This window comes from Bombus bifarius, unplaced genomic scaffold (genome assembly GCF_011952205.1).
Source record: "Bombus bifarius isolate JDL3187 unplaced genomic scaffold, Bbif_JDL3187 scf7180000008212, whole genome shotgun sequence".
Taxonomy (NCBI): domain Eukaryota; kingdom Metazoa; phylum Arthropoda; class Insecta; order Hymenoptera; family Apidae; genus Bombus; species Bombus bifarius.
Window position 1 is genome coordinate 157,605 of NW_022884515.1, and position 22,385 is coordinate 179,989.

The window sequence follows — 22,385 nt, forward strand, 5'->3', positions numbered from 1 at the left end:
TATGTACCTATATCAAAGAAAATACAAATGTACATAATTCTTTACGCAGTATTCAATATATGTACATATCCTTCTGTGTTAATGAAAATAAAACATATTTTTGTACGAACCTTTTTTGTCTTTTGGTTTCGGTTAAATTATGAGATTTAAAGGCTTTGTCCAAAACGTTCCATTTCTTTCTTTAGATTCTTTTATAGATTTTTTTATAGATACGCTGATGATCCTGAACAGGTAAATAAAGAAAATTAAAATATACATAAGTCCTTTGTATTGTCTAGAAAAGATATCTTCTTATTTTGTACCATTGCTACTATTTCTCATTTAAAAATTTGGGAACAGATAAATGGAATAATATGTTAAATACATTTCGATAACATTAAGTACTCAATTATAGTAACCTTCTAGCTATTTTATTTCCTATATAATCTCCTTTATATTGTAAGAAGTTAGAGTATAAAAATATTTCTTTAACACTATTATTAAGGTCATGTTACTCGCTGTAATAGTAAGCTTACTTAATAGCGATTATCATTGGCATTATGTAGTGGTAATTTATTTACGTTTTTAATATTAATCATCTTCGATATAGCTTTAATATTCATAATATTGATTTAAATATTTCGGTCTCTATTAGTTAGCACTCTGAATACTTACTCGTAAAAAGATGAATCTAGTATTTACAAACATTTGCAATAATTCATTTGTAAAGAATCGTTACCTTCAGTCGGTTAACTTGCCCTTTTTATGACGTATAACAGAATATATACTTATGAATTAACCGAATATGTTTTGTTTACCTGTAAATAAATATCTTGCGCATATTCTTAAAAAATACAAAATTATCGACAGCTTTTAAGAAATATACTTAATAATATGTAATAGTTTCAATTGTTTTATAATGATTCAGAATGAATTTAGGATGTAACTAAATGCAATTAGATTATAAATACACATATATATGTTCTTCCCTTATACAAACTATGAATAATTGCGATTGCATATGAACAGAGAAAAATATCTTAAAACATGTGACATTTATAATATTTTTATAAATTCATATGCTTATGCTTAAATCGGGAAATAAAATCACAGTAAACAGTTGCTTCTTACTTAATTTTTCTTAGATTTACATAGTGAATCTAATTTGAAATTCAAAGTTCAATGCATGATCACGCGAATCACATAACATTTCACGAAGCGGAGCCATAAATTCTTATTCAGATATCTTCGTGGAATTGTGCATGTCTTTAACGTAACACGAATGGAAATATGTTGAATCATTTTAAGCAAGTGATTGTAATAAGTTTTGTCACGAGTCGTCTTTTATGTCGAACTTGAGTCATCGAAGGGTTGAATAGCTGGGACGGGGAAATATAGGAAGAGCTATTTGGAATAGTTTAGAAAAATTACATAATAACGATGGTGAATTTTATGTAATAGTATAATATGTTTGTACAACAACGAAAAAATAAATCTATCATTTTTGTAATTATTAAAAGCATGTAGATAAAGACGTATAGGTTTTGCAGTAATACTAAAAACATAGTCAATAACAAAATTAATAATAATTACATATTGATTCATTTCACCGCGGAATGAAATAAAAATTTTTTGTTGAAATAAAAACAGAATTTATAGTACAGCTATATATCTCATCTTTAATTCTAATCTTGTATACTATATGTAGTATCGGGGAGAAGGGCCTAAGAAACGTCGAGCCAACTATAATGTCGCGAGAGCCGAGGCGCTGTCTGCTCCATCAATGCGTTATCGGGTCCTTCAAATAAATAGCTTTGCCGAAAAGGCCTACGTGATTCTGGCTACGAGCGTCCGCGGAACACGTGTGCGGTGGGCCTAGCAAAAGACAAAAGAATGCTACAACGGCCAGAGAGTCAGTTGAGAAGCAGAGTGTGAGTTGAGCGGACACAGAGTGTGAATCGACGTGCGACGATATTATAATCGGTCCTCTTGTTGTTGAATATCACTTATTAAAATACATTAGCTTTAAGCCTACCATCATTACTTGTCCTTACTCTAAGAATCCATCAGTTACTACATATATTTAGTTTCAGATATAGATATTTCAATTCGAATTAGTATTTTTTGTCATGTCCGTATTTCCCTGAAAAATGAAGCCTTACACGAAAGAATTTTATTGTACATTTTTCGCGTATTTTTTACATATTTCCATACGTAGAATAAACCTCCTTTCAATTGTCAACTTTTGCCTAGTCAGTAACTAAATAAATCACATATATCGAAAGAATTTCCAAAGTCAATTCTCTCGAGAATTAAGCTGCGAGCAAAAAATTTTATTTTATATCTTTTCATTTTTTCGTGAGGAATCGTCTCATGCTTGCTTGTACATGTTATTGGGCCGCACACTGTATCGCAATCTGTACAGTACAGTAGCAATGTGTAAGTGGTAGGAGATGTGTTGGAAAGACTTAATGGAATAAATATTATTATTATTAATGGAATTTGTCTTATTAATTATAAAGAGTTACAATGAAAGCAATATCTTGTTAGAGGGAAGTGTTTCTCATTTTTATTCAATTCATATTTAACCTTTAGTTGTTGACAATGTATCATTTGTTTATTATAATTACGATTTCCTTTTGTGTGTACAAGTTATTATGTTTACAATGCCATAGAAGCTTCAAATGTACAAAATTAAAAAATTTGCACATCATCAAACGGATATGATTTCATATCCATATATTTAAATCATATTCTTTACAAAAATGTAAAGAGGGAATCTTTAATTTTGAAAATAATTTCACGACATTAATGTAAAACACACTGCAACATAATATATTCGATTAATTTTTATGATTAACCTTTTAGTTAAAATATACAGGGTGGTTGGTAACTGGTGATTCTACGCGAAAAAAGAAGTCGAAAATATAGAATAACAATTTTTCGTTTGAGACTTTGTTTTCGAGAAAATCGACTTTGAATACCGGCTCGGTAGAACTCACTGTAGATCGTTGTCTCGGTGGAAAAATTAAAAAAAAAAAAGAAAAAATTAAGAAAAGGAATTTTTATTCTGTATTTTCGACTTCCTTTTTCGCGTAGAATCACCCCCTTTCCGCTTGTACCACCAGTTACCACCCTCTATATGAAGACTGAATGTTACTTATGAAATTTTTTCATAAAGGATTTTTATTCTTGTTTCATCAACAATTATAGTGCGTCACCTGGACGGTTGGTTCAGTAAATTTGCAATTCACGTAATCGTTATTGAAAACAATTTCGCATCACATTAAAGACGCATAAGTAATAAGATAGAGGAAATGCGAATTACCCTAATCGTAAAGCGTGATATATGCCTAACAGCTTCTAGTTTGAATAAATACGAGCATTATAAAAACGACCAATCATTAGCAATCTAGAATGAAGAGAAGTTAATTAAACGATAGAAAGTGAATATACTTGGAAAGATTTATAATATAAATTGTTGTCTCGTCAAATCGCAAACTGAAGCTAAAGTTTTCTGAAGATAAGGAAAATCATTCAGACTGATTATGAAATTGTGTAATATAATTTCATTGGAGATAATTACTACATATGTATGTCAACACGATGAAAAAGAAAGTGAAGTCTTAATATAAAAATTTGCTTCGCCCTTTAAATATAATAACAAATACTTTATTTTCAATATTTTTCTACATTTCCCCTTAAAGGTATAAATATCTGCGATTTAATAACTACGTTTAATAGAATATCGATCGTAGGAATATTATGAACTAGGAAAGTTTAGGAAAGTTTTTTAAAATTTCGCAAATGAACTTTCAATCTTTCTTATTGATGCAGTTCACGAACAAGCTTTATAAATAAACGTTTATGGGACGCACCGATTCTTTTCATCGGTCGAATCGATAGCATCAATTCTATCGATTTGCTGTCGTCGTGGGGTAAATACTATTATCGACGCATCATTGTCTTCGTTCACGGGTTTTCAGTACAAACGTCAATAATACACCTGCCGCGCTGATTTTTTCAAACACGGTAACCCGATTCCTTTATTACCATCTTCTTCCTCAGGAAATCATTTTGTAATCTTTATAAACAGCCACACATACTTTCGTTTTCAACAAACTTTGTTTAGAATCCGTCAAATTTAATCAGAAAACCTAACACAAACCTTATCGAATTGAACTTATATAACTCGACGAGATGGATAAAAATAATATTTTAACAGACTGTTTCCTTTTTAAAACAATACAAGGGAAAAAACGAAGATCTTTTCACAGCTCAAGGAAAATTCGATCCTGATACGGTTGAAGACGATTACAGAGGTGAAAATCGGAATGGAAGCCATTTACAACTTTATATTCGATGTGACTCTTAGAGAAAAGTGCATGGTTCGTTAAATTATGGGAAATTCTTCCTTCAAACGTAGTGTCTCGTATTCAAAAGTGACTGTCTGAAGGTATCCTTTCCTCGAGCAAACTTCAAAATTGTCTGGAATTCTTTAAAATTCGTGTTATATCGAAGAAAGTGGAGCGTTACGTTTCCAACATAATTTTCACTTCGATTGTAATCTTCGACCGTCTTTCGTTTCCCCGGGGGGCGATGTCTAACAACGATACGGGACACCATCCATTTAATTAATACGCTCGAAATGATGTAAAAAACAGAACGTTTTCTCGATCTCTATATGGAAGGTAATTTTTACCGCATGCGTTGAAGGTAAGGACGAGAGGACTGCGTTGAGATGATTCTCAGTCTACATTCGATCGCTGTCTGGGGCGTTTCGTGTTTCGTACAGGTATCGATGGACTTAATGCAAGTAGCCGCTTTTTTATTTTACGTAACATCTTTCTAGAGCAAATTAATGCATCGAATGAAGTGAATAAACGAATGAAAATACTATTAGGATAGGAATTTATTTATCTATGATAATTCGAAGTCTCGTTTGACGTGTAAAAGTGTTACTTGCTGACGTTCGATTGCAACGACCGAGGTCGTTTCTAGTGATTTTAACTCTCCTGAAAGGTACCTTATGTGAAATGTTTTAAAGATTTTTCTATCAAACGAGTATACATCCCTAATAAAAAGATTCGTCCGTTAAATTGAATTTTCTTATTAGACGAATAGTTGTAATTACGTATCTCCATATTTCAAGAGGGAAATGTTGTTGGATTATTTCCACCAGTTTCTTCAGTAGATTAATCAACGTCAATGGAAACAGCACCGTCGATTCTTATAATTATTCACAATTAAAGAGTCTCGTACGAGATCCATAGCTCGATAGAAATAAAGAAGATTCTTCAAAACTTATCCATAGTTCTATTTCCCTTCGAAATTTATACAATAATGAAAGTAGAACTTTTCCTGGCGGCGACATTTTACATGGTCACGAGCACTTGCATCTTACCCTCGCCGTTGATATTGCAATTGATCTTGGAATTTGCTAAATGGAAAGATTGGGACCAAGTAGTACTATTCCAGGATTTAACTTCTTTTGGTGAGTACGATCAAATCTTTGTGTACTTTTCTCCGGCCTCAAATAAAAAGACACTTATCGTATGTTTCTCTCGCAATGTATTACTTAGATTAATTAGATCTTACAGATCTGTATTAATCACGTATAGCGACTCTTCTCGTTTCCAAATGTTTTCAAGAATTTATAACATAACGTTCCTGGCGATTAAACGGAGGTCGCAACAGCGCGACCTTCGTAATATTATTCAATTTCCCTATTTCCTCGCTTCGACGTAGTATTTCCTACTTTACGCGTTTTCTTTTCATTTTCCTTTTATTTTAGATTGCGTCTTTACTTACACAAGACCTTTGATCGCGTGTCTCTCCGACGAGGGAATCGCCGTGTCGATTCAATCGGCTGCCAACCCGAACATACCTGACGTCCTTGTGATCCAGAAGCATCGAATCGGATCGATCGTTCTACTGGATGGGCTTAATCTCACTTCCCCTGATAATATTCTTCATGTGGTGAGGAGAGGCTACGTCGTAACACGTTATATGAAATTTACTTTTTAACACATTCGCTACGGCACGTCACGTACTTTAAGAGCCAGCTTCATATTCCTGTGAAGGAAACTGTCTTTGAATTTTCGTCAAGAAAAATAGATAAATTCTCATTTGCCTTTATCGGAGATGCCTCTGTACAGTATCTACACAGTGACAGACTTTTTGTTTACAAAGGAGTTTATTGAGTCCAGAAAATACAGATTTTAAGTACATTATTCGCAATAAACATGAATTTTTGTAATGGTATGTTAGGCAAAGTACGACGTAGCCATGCTGTGTTATGTGTCGGCGTTTTACATTTTTCGTTGTATGATGCAGTTTTTGGGTTTAAGTCTCTGGGGAGCGGAGCTTTTTTTATGTATTTTTTTTTTTTTTATTTTTTTCTGTCCTGAAAAACTTGGTCGCGAAACAGGACGCTTCGGTCACACAGTGACAGACTGCATAGACTCGTACGATGATGTTGGAACACGTTTCTTTTCTTAAGTAACTTTTTAACTATTCAACATTCACCGAAATGCGATTAGTTCTCTGCTATAGCAGCGCATTTTTATTGCTAGAAATGTTTCGTATATCGAAAGGAGCACGTTTCACCGATTTCAATGATCTTCGAATAGGTCGTCAGGGTCAGAATTTCGATAAATTTCGTTTATGCATGTAATGGGCGCTCGACATCAGTTTCCGAGATATTCATGAAAATATTCTGCACGCATACGGTAATAAAGTGTTTAAACGACAAGAAATATTTATAGCAAAGACATAATACTTAATCGATTCTGCGGACGAATAGTGAATAATTCATTGTAGTGGTCCATGCGGCTATAAACAATCAATTAGTTAAATAGATAAAGAAATGTATTTAGCTATTGGATAATTAAAAATTTATGAGCTGCACACAAGAAGCATTTGATAGGAAGGAAGACATATCAATAGCTTAGTAATATCTACTTGTCTTCGACTTTATTCATTCGTTTATTCGATACCACGATCTTTCCCTATTACTCACTCGACATACTACATGTTAGTTAATTAATCTACATATCTGACGCATAATACATCGGTTATGTTATGGTTTCTTGAATAACTAATTACCGTTTCGTGTAAAATTATCCTGTATCTTTCACAATAATTGCTACATTTATTATCAGACAAGAGATATGGTATCGCATGGCAATATCATTTGCAATTAGCTGCAGTTGGAGTAAAGTCACATGATAAAGTATAAAAAATATCATTGGTTTAATTTCGTAATTATTATTGCTCCAAGTTGTTGTTTCTCTCTCATAAGTCGCCCGTCTTGCTTCAAGCTCGGTAATTAACTATTCTTAATGAAAATTTCATTGCAGGCGTCGCAGAAATTTCAGTTTAATTATTACGTGTCTTGGCTGATGATAACCATGAGAAACACGGATGCGACGATCGATACCGTACTTCGACACTTGAATATCGGTATCGATAGTGACGTGATCGTTGCAACACCTTCGTCAACGTACGAAGTGATTCAGAAAATGTCTCGAACGTACTGGAACAGGTAGATTATATTCGTCGAACAATGCATCTAGCATGTTCATTGATTATCGATCGTCTGAATAAGGAACGTGGTAAATGTCACGTTCATGTCACGTTCTCATGGTTCCGAGATAATTTAAACGACGGAGAAAAAAATTCGGAAAAAAGTGGAGCAGACTTGTTAAGATAAATCTAAAAATATGAATAATCGAAAACAACTAGTCCACCGTATAGATTATACCTATACATCGTTAAGTATTGAAAGATTTTCGAACATTGTGACGCTCTTATCGAGAATTTAACGCTCGAAACGAATCATTTAAGATTTATTATGTCGTTTATGCAAAACTCAAAGTTCGCTGGTAAATTTCTCTTTATCGCTATCCTTAGCCTTGGATGGAATTCGAGAGAACACAAATGCGAAGATTATCGTGGATTGTTAAATTATGGTTACGCTAAATCGACGTGCGTTACGAAAAGTATTACGTCTTACTTGCCATACGAAGAGTAACGTAAGTCAATCTATCACGAGAAGAAACGCCGTTCAATGTTCCTGCCGATAATAAACACGTTTCGAGCATATGACGATAACAAACATGATTCGCGTTTCATCACGAGTAGTAGTTTGTCTCAAACGCTTCAGCGGAAAGTAACACATTTCATTTATTTCGTGAACAGTAGGATATTGCATTGTAGTTTCCAAACAACTCACGTTCATCTTCTGTGGCTACCAGTTGTCTTCATTATCGTTTATTACTGGTTTATTCAGTTTTGAAAATTTCGATGATCCCACGTATACTCGTATTAAACTACATTGTGAGAAGAAATTAAAATACACGGCAAGGTGGATGCGATACTAAAATTGAATTATCGTCTAATAAATTACTGATACACGTCTGATAAATTATCATAATTCAATTACCTAAAAGAAGATTTGTTGGCGATGGTGTCTAAATGGAAGATATATTCAACTTCATAATGATATTGTTAGTTGAATAAATTAATTTATACCAATTTATGCTTTTTTACTCATGATGCACTTGTATCATTAGGCACATTTATTTGTATAATAAAATATATATAATATAAAAAATAAAGAAGCCTTTATACTTTCGTTTTTGCAGTAGAATCCTAGATAATCCATGTTTTTCGCGATTAAAGGCAAACCGTGCTATTTTTCGCAGAAAAGTTTCGAAATATGCTATATTTTATTGCAAGAAAGCATAACCGGAAAGTGCTACCGGAGCGCTAGTCCTCGCAAGATAGACGAAAGTACTATTTTTCGTAACGCACGTGGTAATTATGGTGTGACCCCTGATATTTCGCGAATATACCATAAATATGGACTTGTTACAATGCACATATCAACTCTCTTCAGTCAGTTTTAATTCTAAACTGTCACATCATGCTTATCAAAATTTTAAAGTCCACGTTCATAATTCTATTTAATTTAAAACCTAATTTCTCCATTTTCAATGGTAATTTTATCGTTACCATTTATCAACGTAATGAATAATTAATTACCATTGAGAACGAGGATACAAACTTTTAGAATTCAAGTTGTATTCGTTTTCGTTGCTCGTCATTCATTCATATATAATTACAATTAACCGATCTTTGCTATTATCTTCTCCATGTTTCTATCGTGTCTTTTAGAACGTGCGTATCTCTGCAACACTACGGGACAAGCTTCAAGTTCGGGGAGCCACCGGTCAAACGGTTCGACGAGAACGCGTCCCTTAATTTAAATTACGCGGTACTCGAGAATAAAACAGTGCTCTACCACTTTGTCCACGTATATAAAATCCGATATTCGGACAATACCAGTCTAGTGACAAATTTCCTTGGATCTTGGTATTTGGACTCGTGGTCATTGAATAATCCAATTAGCGTGAAATTGAGAAACGAGTTCAAAGGGCAACCGATCATCTTTGGCGTTCTCAATGGAACCATTGATGGGCAAATGGATGTAAACGAGGAGGAGACGAACGACATCGCACCTTTTCTCGATTTCGCCAAATTCGTTGCTAGCAGCGTGAACGCCAGGTATTAGAATAAGATAATATATGAGTTGACGAAACGGTTCGCAATGGCTACAAGTATGCAAATTTTCTTTGGGTCGTTGAATTTGTATATGAATTGTAGGCGAGGGATAAGTTACAGAGTGGCAATGGATCCGATAAAGAACAATATTTGGGAATCCAATGGAAGATATGTATTCGTGGTTATACAATAGATAAATTTTGAATGTCAAGGGGATAGTTTAGAGTACTGTGGAAGCTATAGATTATGGATTTCCATTAAATATATGTACAGACTTTTTTGATAAAATTGATATTGACTTTTCTCGAGATAAAAATACTGTTATATTTGCCTAATTGTTCTTACCGTAATTAATCGGTCGAATTAATTGATCGAATATGATCATTTATATACAATATAACGTATTTAGGTGTATATAAAATTTGTTAGTATTAATCATGCAACATAGTACCGTACTTCAAATGTGGTAACGTACGATAGTTTAAAAGAGGTGGGAATCATTAAATCATAGAACTCAATTGATATCGATAAAATGACTTTTCGTTTAATTTGCGCAGTTTTGTGCGTTAACAGTGAATTATTTATGAGCCAGATAAATCGTTAATATTTTCCTCTGATGTATATTAAGTCGTATCTTGAATGACTAATTTTCTAAGTGAATCATGCACTTTGTTACTTTTGTATTTACTTACGTACTTCGCATTTCCTCTTTAATAGAGCTTTTCCTTTTGAATCTGTCTTACATATATTATATTATATCACAGTTTTATTTATATTTTTATATAATTGTAATTGAATTCTAATTTCTGCATTCGCATAAATCAACCTCTGGATCGATGTTAACTAAATATTTCTCCGTAATTAAACTTAATAATTTAGTAACTTAATATTTTTCCGTAATTAAACCTAACGAATAACATTCTTCGAATAGATCATGACTTTATCGAAATCTACTAGTAGATTCATTGACCGCGGCACAAGGTCTTTTAAAATTTCTAACTGCGTGTTAAATAGTATCGTCCATAAATCTAACAAATTATGCCATTTTATGTATATATGTATATATCAAATATCTATCGGTTACATCATAACATGATACACTATACATCATAACACATGATACATTATAATATCAATTGAAAAGACAAATGCGAGTTAAACGTTCATAAATTTTCTCTGAAAATGATAATTAATTATGATTTAAATAATAAGTAATTTACCGGATTATTGAAATCATTTTTTACACACTTGGATCCGCAGAAATACATCAATACGTAAAGTGTAAAGACGTCTGCATTGAAAATAGTCATACGATGACGACGATAAAGTCGTATGTTACAGTGTACAAAATCCAACGTCCAGTTTCTCAACGTTCGTGTAACCGTTATCACGATATGACAGATGAAAATGGCAATGAAGTTTTGATATTGTTATTTTGTTAACGAGCATGCATGATTTCAGCCCTTTTTATTCCGTCCTGCTCTGGTTATCGATTTTCCCACTGATCATATGAAAATTGTTATTCCGTTGTAATTTCGAATTTCTCGTTCAATTTTTTTTTTTTTTTTTTTTGGCAAATCTCGGTGTTCATATAAATTAATATAACGCTTTTTTAATATTGGTTTCTGCGAACATTTCTGATATTTCAACTTAGCGGAGTTTTGCGGTTTCTTTCTTTGCGAGATTAGCCACATTTCGAGTTAAGTGATTCATAATTTTAAAGCAGAGGTCTATAGCTTTTTATGTCTCTCCGAAAACAGCATGGTTTATATTTGACGAAAATAGTTACACGCGTCTTGATCGATCGTTTTTTGCTGTAATTTTCTATTTCAAGTTTTAGACAATTTTTAATTATTTTTAACGATCCATCAGTTATTCTCGTAATTTATCGTTACGTTCCCGCAGTTCTTCATATCGATTACTCTTCTTCTGCAAAGTGCAAAGCAGTTATTAATTGGACTATGAACAGCAATGTAATTTGTAAGTGTTGATAGAATTTATCGGATTTGTTCCTTAACATTAAATATTTTATATTTATATATGCAGGCTGAGTTGCAAATCATGGATATACAATGCAAGCAATCTTCATTCACCAGAAAATATTTCGATTAAAAATTAAATGGTTTCGAAAGTGATATAACTTGATGTTAATAGATTTCGCGTAGATAGAAACGTAGAGGATATATAAATATCGGTCTTAATTTTCTTAATATGTTTATATATTTTTTAATATGTTAATCGATCCGTCTTGCTATCTCCTGTAAAAAGTTATTAACCTACTTATGTCGAAAAACCATTAGTTTAGTAAATATTTGAACTTTTGTTTCGTAAAACCTGTCATATCAAAGACAAGGAAAAATGTATGTAAGACACTGCTCTTGTATTTGTTTTCTTTGTTTTTCATGCGAATAGGATACGGTAGGGCGAGTTCATTGCTCACGATCAATGTGGACCACCCACGATATCATTCTCGTAACGAGCAAATGAGGAATTATATATTTCTTGTGTTATGTTCTAAGACGTGACTCGAAATTCTGGGAGAGCTTGTGGCGATTGTAGAAGGTAGAAACGAAGAAAGAAAGAGTCTAAGTTACCGGTAAAAACAAACCATATACGAAAAAAGAAGGCAAGACTAACAATATAGCAATCTATTTTACAGTAGACGCCTCATGGGTCTGCCAAGCATTGCCTGTATACAATCTTAGGACATAATACTTGTTTCAAATTCTATCACACGAAGAATACATAGATATACAGGGTGGTTGGTAACTGGTGGTACAAGCGGAAAGGGGGTGATTCTACGCAAAAAAAGAAGTCGAAAATATAGAATAAAGATTTTTCGTTTGTGGGTTTGTTTTCGAGAAAATCGACTTTGAATTTTTGCTCGGTACGCGTGCACTTTATCGCGTCTTGTTATAACGGATCTCACTGTAGATCGTTGTCTCGATGGAAAAATAAAAAAAAAATAAAAAAAAATTTGTATTCTATATTTTCGACTTCTTTTTTCGCGTAGAATCACCCCCTTCCCGCTTGTACCACCAGTTACCAACCACCCTGTATATTAATCAACATGTAATGTGTACATATAATTGTATTGTACATATAAAAAAAGATTGAAATAACGTAGATAACATTTCTAGAATTTGCCCCTCTAATTTTATGCTACACGCACAATTTTTTAAATATACAGATAAATATTAAATATACGAAACATACTACGAAGTTATAGTTACCACTTGGATTGAGCCGGCGTTTGGCACAGCGAAAAGTTTGGGGTGAATGACTGGATTATAAAAGGTGGGGAAGGATAAGTCATTAATTTATGAAAGATACATAAACGTTCAACAATGTCTTTATTGTTCATTCAGTTCATATTCTAATGCCAAAATAAGTATAATTCTGACGCAGAAGCAAACACGTGGAATATTGACAAGTCGCTATATAAATATGTATGAAATCGTATCAGGAAAATAACTCTTTCGCAGTTTTTTTTGTTGTTTTTTTCGCAATCCGGGCAAAAAATTCAGATGAATAATTTTTTAACATAGCCTGCAATATTTTTATAGAGTTTATTTTTTATCATTTTGCGATTAAAACGAAATAGATATATAACTAATAAAATGTCATATTTTCAGCATAGAGCTGGTGCCACACGAGAAGTTGGGTACTTTGAATAATAAAGTGTGGAATAACCTCCTCGGAGATGTCGTCACTGGTGATGTGGACATTGGTTTAGGATATATTACCGTCAATAAAGAACGACAAGCTGAAATGTCGTTTAGTCATCCCCTAATTCGTTACATGTGAGAAAATATTTCATAATATCTAAATCATGCGATAACAGTGACTAACAGATTTTTCGAGAACGTACAGGGTGTCTCCTAGGTTTATAAATTTTGCTGTAGCCTTTTACTATTAAAAGTACGAAAGCTTGATATGGACGAAGGTTCTTGAAAGTTTTGTTATAAAGCAGCAACAAAAATATATAATTCGAGGGAAATGTTAAAAGGAAGGTTTTATTATAATATAATTTATGTGTCAATATAAGTTAAGTCTGCTGAATTAATCTTTGATTTGTCGAATAAATTGATACTACGGTATATAGTATATCGATATTATACGAAGAAAGGTGGGATAACACTTCGAACGATAAGCAAATGTAACAATATATGCGAGCATCTACATAAATAACTTGGTGAATTCTGCTTGATAAATTTAAAGTTGCTTTAGTTGATGTATCAAGCGAAAAAATTTAAAGTCACTTCACCTTTGGTCGCCTATTATTAGATACCACGAATTTTAGTAAAAATGTAATTTATTCAATATATTTCTTCAAATGAAAAATAAACGAAACCGTACCATTCATTCATATTATGTACATAATTTCAAGAAAGATGAGAATGGATCGCGCGATTATATAATGCAAAAAACTAATGCACTGTGATTGGCTGATAAATTTATGTTTAGCAATGTATAACATCGCATGTAGTTTGATCTGTAACATTAGCTTGTTTCGTTTCCTTCAAGTTAAAAGTTATTATCTGTTTACCACTTTTATTTTGTCCATTATCTTATGATGAACTACCCGTTTAATTAATAAAAACGTTAGTTTCTTCGTCTCTTGCAAATATTCACAGAAACTAATTAATGTAAAGAAAATAGACCTCCGTTTATGCTTCATATTTTTCTAGTGAATTTTAAGTGAGATATTTATCAGTTTTATCTTGTTTTTGTCCATAGAACACGTAAACAAGATTTTATATGGAAACCTATGGGACAAGCTGTATAATGAAATATATTGTTGATCAGACGAATGACCTATGCTCTGTACGATGAATATTTTTACACAGGAGGAATGTTTACTATCATCCACTGGAAACTGGTACCATGAGGGACATATTTCGCCAACCGTTTAATAACTGTTTACTGAGTTGTGTCGCATCTACTTATTTCGCCATACTAGTAGCGATGGGGTTGATCATATACGCAGCGAAAACTGTTTTACACAATGAAGAAGCTAAACGCGTTGGAATAGGGGAGGCTGCGCTTTGGTGCATCAGCATAATGTGCATGCAAGGTTATATCCCTTGAATTTCTTCAAAAGGGCAATCAGGAATTTCTTAAAAGAGTAATTTATCAATGTTTAGTTAACAATTTTTACTAACACGTTTACACGCATACATAGTGACGAGCGGTGATCCCACTAAATTTTCATATTTGTTAGTCGAGTATTCAAATTTCTTTTTGCGTATCTGTAAGTTATTGTATAATACATATATTATGGAGAATTTCGTTTGTTGTCCTACAAATTGTTTTGCATGGATGAATTCGCTGATAAGAATAAATAGAGAATTAATTATTAAACAATATCTTAGAAGGTTATCAAAGAATAAAACGAAAAGAATAAAAACTGTTACAAATATTGTTATGCTCGCAAGTCATTTGACTCGGAACACACTAGTTGAAAGCTAATCCGTACAGATAGTTCTCTGACTTCTACAGTGACATGTTTTTGAATGTTCATATAATCATGTAAGCTACAAGTTTGTAGGAAGAAAGAAGGGATAAAGTAAGACGTCGTAACGTTTGTCTTCTCAATGATTGTTTCATTCTTAAGAATCGATTCATTTTCAGTAATTTTTCGTGAATTTAACGAATTCCAATTGCAGGTACTCCATGGACACCACGAAATCTATCAGGAAAGACAATATTATTATTCAGTCTAATGTTCGCCTTAGTAACGTACAATGCTTATGCTGGTTTCATCACTTCGATCTTATCGGTGCAGGCTAGTGGTATCAAATCTATTACCGATATTTTGTCGCACAATTTCAAATTGGGATACAGCATCACCGATGATGAATACATTAGAGTAAGTTTATTAAAAAAACAAATCAAAATGTAATATATCAAATTTTTCACCATCGAGATATTCTCCTCTTTGTTTCACAGAACGTGAATGATAGTAATCTTCGACAGTTGTATATAAGAGCGTATAACAATCGGGAATCTAAATTGGACACTACTTCTGGTCTTACAAAGGCCGTGAAAGGTCATTATGGCTTCTTCGTAAGTGCAACTCTCGCACGACGCGCCCTCAGGTCCACACTGATTCAAGAACGATGTACTCTAAAAGAATTGCCTCTTCCACAAACATTCACAATGGTGGCTCTACCAATGGCTAATTCTTGTCCTTATAAAAAAATTATTAATTTAAAGTACGTGAAATATTAAAAGAATATCGTATTTGAATTTTAGAGGGAGAATGAGAATCGTATTCTATATAGTAATACGACCTTAAACTTATATTTTATTTATTTTCTATTCTTTCTTAAAATCGAGGGGCTCGGAGGAAAAGTGGTAGGAATAAGAAATATCTAAGTTGGATAAACCGTCGGTGAAGCTAGAAGAACCTAAATTGAGAAATCTCGTCTGCTTCGATGAAGAGCATGTCACGACCAAATAAATGGAAGTGGTGATTTTAAAATATCTTACAAATTATACGCCACTCTTCCATCAAGCCCCATAATTGTATTTTACTTATCGTCAACATTCTCATGTCTCATGTTTCTCATGTTCAGAAAGAAGAAAGAAAAGAACGAAAGAATTGATAAATGAATTTCACATAGAGCTTCTCGGTCAATGGAAACATTAATCAATCAAATATGTTTTCCAGCATTTTGAAAATACGAGAACGAGGCGTTCTGAACAGGATAACAGAACGAATGCTGCCAGAGATGCCTCGATGCAAATCGCCGACCACATTTCACAGTGCCAGGCTGGCCGATGTTTATTCCGCTTTCTTCATCTTGATCGCTGGAGGCGTATCGGCCGTTTCTATCGGGATCGTCGAGAGACTTTGGCACAAGAGACGACAAATGAAGGAAACGATCGTTCGTGGAATGCGTCAACATCGCCTAATGCCCTCTCACTTGCCACATTTGCCACATTTACCTCGTTTCTCTCATTTCCCTCATTTATCGCATTTGCATTTCCGCGACGATCGTCGAAATGATTTTTCTCTCGATCGTGATTCGCGATCGAATTTAACGATAAACAACGAATGCGTAGCAGCGAATCCTTCCGATTCCACGCAAGAGTCGCGAGAACAAATTACACAAAGGAATTATAACCAGGAACGCTATGTGCGTTCGGATGAAGACATCAATCGACCTCGTTTCGAGCCGAAATTTTTCAACTGGAGGAGGCGTAGCAATTTCAAGCGTACGAATTGGAGCCCGTTTTCGGGATTGCCAAGAACGAGGCTTGATAGAAGTCAGAAGAGTAGATCTAAGGATAACACGGTCTTTCCTTTTCATCAATGATAAGAAAGGATGTTATGTGTCAAGGAATTCACCAGAACTTAACCCCTTTCTTGAAAGTTTCATAATTTTAGTATCAATATATTAGGGCCTCGTTTCTGTTCGAAATCAACCGTGTAACTTTAATGCGCTTGATCAGTATTTAAATGGCTTCTGTGCGGCTGAAATTGTCGACGAAGAGGCGAGTTGTTTTGGCAAGAACGTAGAATTATCTGGATAGTCGATATACTATTGCTTCTTTGTAGACATTCTTAAGGTAGTATTTGTACAACGTTTCAAAATATAGGTTAATCTGGAAACTAAATATCTAATGTTGGTTTCGCATAAGTGTTTTTTCTGCTGTGTCCTTTAAGCTAGGTAAAAGAAATATTGATTATTCTGCATATTCTGTATGTGTGTGCAATATAATTTCTTATTGCAATCTAATTGAGTCATAAATTATCATTTACTTCTAATGTTAATAATTTGTTTGTTTGGTAAAAAACACTGAATGACGTTAGAAGAAAATGTTTATGTTATAATACGTTGGAATTTCCAGTTGAAGTATTTTATCATTTGCATCAATTTATAGAATGTATCTATGTTGTAACATATCGTACGTTTTTGAAGTTTATATTTAAGATCAAAAAAATGAATTATGCATTGATTAAACTCATATTTAAAACTCATATTTATTTGAATAAATAAATATTACAAATATAGCTATGATGAGTTACGATGTAAATATCTCTTAGTGGCATAATTATAAATATATTATATTTATTTGCAGTGCAGAATAAAAAGTTGTAGACATATTACTCTTAATCGCGTTTGCCGTATTTATCGTAAGTTGCGGTGATTTTTACTTTTGCGTAATAAGTCTTAAACGGGGATTCGTATTTCTCCGTATTCTGCATGCTCTTACAATCTCGTAATATACCGTGCACGTTTCTGAAATGACGTAAACAGGTGACAAAATTTTTCGATAATATTTTGTTAGTAAAGTCAGATATTTCATTTTTCTTATTACCGACACATAATGTTCGACAAGTCATGAAGTTTTCCATCGTTGTTACATCGCTGCCATTGTTCGTACAATGAGACTTCTCCGATTTCATCGAGATAATAATGGCAAAGATCTCTGAATCTAAATAAAATCCGTCGTAAGATAACAGAATACACGCACGACATGCATAATTGTGACATGAATGAAGTATCTTTGTATACAGACTTCTCTCTCCAAAGTCCATCGGCGGACGTAGATACCATGATAGAACCAGGTAATTTATCAGAAATGTATCTTTTTCCATCTAATTCGCGAAGGCCATAGCTGTCAAAAAATCATAAATATATGTTCCTTCCTTTTCTTATTTGTAGGTTATGGATATTTATAAAAAGTGGAAATTCATATATGGTTTAATATTAATGAGTACTTTAGCTTTGATATTTTGTACATTCTTATATATATATTTATTATATATATATACATAAAGATTACTTTACTCATCAAATATTTACAACTGAAAAGAATAATCACATATGGTCCTCAACAGAACTTCGATCTCAGTGTCATTTAAACACGCGTTAGGCAACGCTTCGTGAACGTCCAGCAATGTCTGATTTATCTAAAAGGTATAGATACGATATTTCAGGAGTTTTTTCCATCAATCTATTGCAAATATAATATAACTCATTATGCAATTGATACCCATTCATTTCAAGATTTTGTTATGTATTTCTGCTTTTATTCGCGAACGAGAGTTTCTAGTGTTTTTGATAATCAATATTAATTTCTACTGTGTATTTGACCGAATTGGAAAACAATTATTTATCGCGAATGTCTCTTAAATAATAAAACGCTGGGTTTGGACAAATATCGATTCTGTTTGAATTAAATTGATTAAATAACAAACTTACGGAAGGATGTTTGTGAAAATGTACTTTTGTATATGAAGCGAAAGTATATATGCAATTGAATAAAGTAATAAATAGCCTGCGAATGTTGACGTGTTTTTGAAAATATTAAGTAACAAAAAAGTAGAAAAATTTTAAAAAACCTACATATAACTTTGAACTTATGTAAACTAAAAAAAGAGTCGTAAAAGGCGATGTTGACTCTTGGAGTCAAAAGTTCATTTATGTCAATACTACTTTTAGAAATACACCAAGCAAGACAAATTATTGACGAGACACAGGACAGCCATTGCCGATTCAAAAGAAAATGCAACTAAAATAACATGTAGATAGCAATTAAGGCAACATGCAGATATGCAACAAGAAAAATAAATGTAGAAAGATATATAAAATCAAAGAGATTTAAAAATTATAAAGTTCCCCTGTGTTATGTCTAAAATGGGAATAATAAAATCATTGATATGATTCGTCATTTCAAATTCACATCGCTGTTTTTTTACTTCAGAACTGCTATAAACATTTTAAATATTATTTATGTCTGGATTCCCTTGCGAAGTTCTCAAACAATTCGTTAAATGATGTTATCAATAAAATAAATAATTGTAAAAAATCTGTATTTGCATTTAAAAAATACGCGAATAGAGAGAACTAGGATAATCGAGACCGGTGAAAAAGGATCAACCTTTTCAGCAATGGCAAGGCACATCCCGCATCTGATACAAGCGGAAGAGAAATCGATTTCTATCATGTCGCATGGTGAACAAGAACGCAAATACGGAATCTTTTGTACTACTCCAAACTCTGTTGGGTCACAGTAATAATAATAATCGGATGTAGAATTCTGCTCGTTTCTACTTAAAGTCTGCTCGTTGCCTCTTTGACACTTGGCGGATCGTTTTCTGCCGAAACCCGTTCCATCTGAGGTTAAAATCAATAAAAGCAATATTACGATAGAAACTTTTATCTCCATTGTCGTCGACTTCCGTCAAGTCTTCGTTTTCTGCTCGCTGGATATGATACAGATTCCCAAAAAACTTTCTTCATATGAAATTTTACTAATATGCATTCATCAAAGATTACACATTTTAAAATAGGTTACCATTATAAGATTTAAAAAAAATAGCTAAGAATATCTTGAAACAGAAGAAACAAATTTTGAAGTTTGTTGGCCCGGAAATGTCATGGTAAGGTATACTTCGATATTACTTCTACTCTCGATAGGCGTCGCCGTAGTTACTATCGACGATTCGCCTGCGCAAGATTATACATTGAGTAAACGCATAGCCTGAGTTGGAGTTTTGAAGGTTAGGATAATCGAAATAATTCACAGCCATGGTAATATTTTTACTAATTTATACGTATACAAAATAGATTATCATAGAAAGACTATTTGAGTGTGTTGTTATCTTTTATAGGCCACAGCAATGAGAAAAGACTTCCTGAAGTCAAAGAAAATGATACATCCAAATAGTAGAAAGTCTATCGCTATTGCGAAAAAAGCCAAGAAGTAAATAGAATTACTATTAAATTATATGATTTTATTATGTACATTTCATTTATTTTATATGATTATATAATACTTTTGTGTACTAGTGAAGGAAATGGTCAATGTGTTTTGTTTCAGAATATCAAATAGACAGAAAGGAAAAATGTCCCGCTTGATAAAACAGAATTTAATAGGAGAAAAAATGTTGTGGATCAGAAACAATATGATTCCAGGTGTGTGTCCCTATACTCCAGAGTTAACTGCAAGTTTGTTAGAAACGTAGGTAAAACAAAGATGTATGTACATGGTGATACATAGAATGAGCATTAAAGATTTGATTAGTTATAGTCCTATGTTTGATCCAAAGGTACATAGCAAGAAATGATAAAGAAATGGAACAAATTGCTATTAAAAGATCTATAGGTAGCAATAGGAGTAGACAGCATGCTAGCAGGGAGAATATAATTAGAATAACCAAGGAGAGAGAACAAGAAGAATATGATACATGTGGAATAGGTAAAGAATTACAGTCAAATTTATTTTTAATATATGTTGATATACAAACTCTCTTTTATTTTTCAGAAATTCCTGATATTTTAAATGCAACTCAGTGTAAAATGTTAATGAATTGGAATAATGAATTACAGTGTATGAATAATTTTAAATTTATAAGGTTTGGTAAGAATGATTTAAACAAAGCATTAGTGCTAAAAGAAAGAAAGCAAATAGCTATGCCTGTAAACAAGAAAAATTTATTAAGTAAGTCAGTTGATTCAAATGAAAATAATCAATCGACAGAATGTGTAATGGAAACAGAATAAATTCTGTAGATATACATCTTTTTTACCTTCATCTCTATTTAAAAAGAAAAGCGAACAGTTTTATCCTTTTTTGTTTGCAAAATGCTAGAGACTGCATTTTGTCTTGCTCTTGTCTCCCACAAGAAGCAGTCATGTCACAAGGTACAAGGGTACGGTAGAAGAAAAAAGAAAATGTTCGATTGTGAAATATTCAACAAAACTGAAACATGTAGATGAATCACGTGCACGTCATGAATATTTTGCATCGTTTTTTCGCTTTTTCTTCATTTTTTTCTCTAGTTGCTCATTTAACAACGAAGACATAGTAATTATTCTAAAAATTGTATATTTCAAAATGGTAAAAAAATCAATAGTAATAATGATAAATATACGATTTTAAAAGTTTTTTAAATTCTTTACATACTTAGAATTAATCAAATAGCTTAGTATATAAAAGAGTGAACTTATGTCGCATGGTATAAATGCAGCTGCGTTTGTTTGTTAAAGAAGAAGAATTTGTTTTGTTAAATTATTATTGGTATACTTCGTCAACTTGTGATATATCGATACAACTTGCCAACCATCACTTAATAGCTTCTCGTTAATAAAAATAATTCGTAACTATTTAATAAGAAGCAGTATATTCTTAGTTATTTAGAAATTTACTTAACGATGTTTAAAAATACGAATATGTTTAAAAATTATAACGTAAATATATATATGTCTCATTTCATGTTTCACTAATATATCTCTAATTTAGATTAAATATCTGAAGCCTGAAACTTAAAACTTTTAATACATCGCATACGTTTCAAATTTAGTAGTTTTTAGGTTAGATTACCTTCGCTTTCCAAAGATTAATCTTAGTATATGGATTTAATGTGTCATACAGTAACTTTTCTTTGTTAGAAAATTTTAGAAATTATCTATATGACCGTAATCTTATTTCATAGTGGATATATTAGATTTGATGGACTATATTTTAATTTTATTTTATATTACTATTAATAGAATAGTAAGTAGAAAGATTACGTATATGCACTGTGACATAGTACGAATAAGCTTACAATTTTTTATATTTCACCTGTAACAGCAATTTGTAATTCTGTAATTATCTGTCTTCACATAATACTTAAAATTCGTATTTTGAAATCATGGTTGTGATGTACGCATATATATGTGTTCACCTTAGTGTTCAAATTCTTATAGTTATGTGGTTTAAAAATGTCTAGTTCATCAGTTCGTAAAATGTAAGAGAATTTTTACGGTGTTTGGTATTTCAAATTTATATTGTATAGAAACAAAGCCTCGCCGTCTCAGCCAATCCACAATCGGCTA

The 22,385-nt window shown here is 32.5% G+C and overlaps 3 protein-coding genes across 3 annotated transcripts; 2 read left to right on the top strand and 1 right to left on the bottom strand.

Annotated features, from left to right (window-relative positions):
• The first annotated feature begins 5,120 nt into the window (after positions 1–5,120).
• Positions 5,121–17,172, top strand: LOC117210772. The gene is made up of 9 exons (XM_033454099.1): positions 5,121–5,473; positions 5,774–5,958; positions 7,341–7,525; positions 9,160–9,549; positions 13,182–13,349; positions 14,397–14,623; positions 15,216–15,418; positions 15,499–15,764; positions 16,223–17,172. Exons 1-9 carry the CDS (start codon positions 5,323–5,325, stop codon positions 16,869–16,871), a joined length of 2,424 nt encoding a protein of 807 aa, XP_033309990.1. The 5' UTR covers positions 5,121–5,322; the 3' UTR covers positions 16,872–17,172.
• Positions 17,173–17,426: 254 nt separating this feature from the next.
• Positions 17,427–19,934, bottom strand: LOC117210774. The gene is made up of 5 exons (XM_033454101.1): positions 19,444–19,934; positions 18,366–18,472; positions 18,079–18,177; positions 17,878–17,994; positions 17,427–17,798 (listed from the first exon to the last, which is right to left on the bottom strand). Exons 1-5 carry the CDS (start codon positions 19,729–19,731, stop codon positions 17,669–17,671), a joined length of 741 nt encoding a protein of 246 aa, XP_033309992.1. The 5' UTR covers positions 19,732–19,934; the 3' UTR covers positions 17,427–17,668.
• Positions 19,935–19,984: 50 nt separating this feature from the next.
• Positions 19,985–21,082, top strand: LOC117210773 (translation machinery-associated protein 16 homolog). Its single transcript, XM_033454100.1, has 5 exons — positions 19,985–20,096; positions 20,177–20,268; positions 20,386–20,526; positions 20,615–20,763; positions 20,830–21,082. The coding sequence occupies exons 1-5, from the start codon at positions 20,094–20,096 to the stop codon at positions 21,066–21,068; spliced, it is 624 nt and encodes a 207-aa protein (XP_033309991.1). The 5' UTR covers positions 19,985–20,093; the 3' UTR covers positions 21,069–21,082.
• Positions 21,083–22,385: the final 1,303 nt, after the last annotated feature.

Excerpts from the sequence above, each read along its gene's own strand:
- LOC117210772 (XM_033454099.1), top strand. The coding sequence starts at position 5,323 with ATGAAAGTAGAACTTTTCCTGGCGGCGACATTTTACATGGTCACGAGC. Across the intron at positions 5,959-7,340 it reads CTGATAATATTCTTCATGTG|GCGTCGCAGAAATTTCAGTT; the intron begins GTGAGGAGAGGC and ends ATTTCATTGCAG. Across the intron at positions 15,765-16,222 it reads AAAAAAATTATTAATTTAAA|CATTTTGAAAATACGAGAAC; the intron begins GTACGTGAAATA and ends TATGTTTTCCAG.
- LOC117210773 (XM_033454100.1), top strand. Across the intron at positions 20,269-20,385 it reads ATTGCGAAAAAAGCCAAGAA|AATATCAAATAGACAGAAAG; the intron begins GTAAATAGAATT and ends GTTTTGTTTCAG. Across the intron at positions 20,527-20,614 it reads ACTGCAAGTTTGTTAGAAAC|GTACATAGCAAGAAATGATA; the intron begins GTAGGTAAAACA and ends TTTGATCCAAAG.
- LOC117210774 (XM_033454101.1), bottom strand. The coding sequence starts at position 19,731 with ATGGAGATAAAAGTTTCTATCGTAATATTGCTTTTATTGATTTTAACC. Across the intron at positions 18,178-18,365 it reads TGTGATTATTCTTTTCAGTT|CTATGGCCTTCGCGAATTAG; the intron begins GTAAATATTTGA and ends ATTTTTTGACAG. Across the intron at positions 17,799-17,877 it reads TTGTCGAACATTATGTGTCG|AAACGTGCACGGTATATTAC; the intron begins GTAATAAGAAAA and ends ACGTCATTTCAG.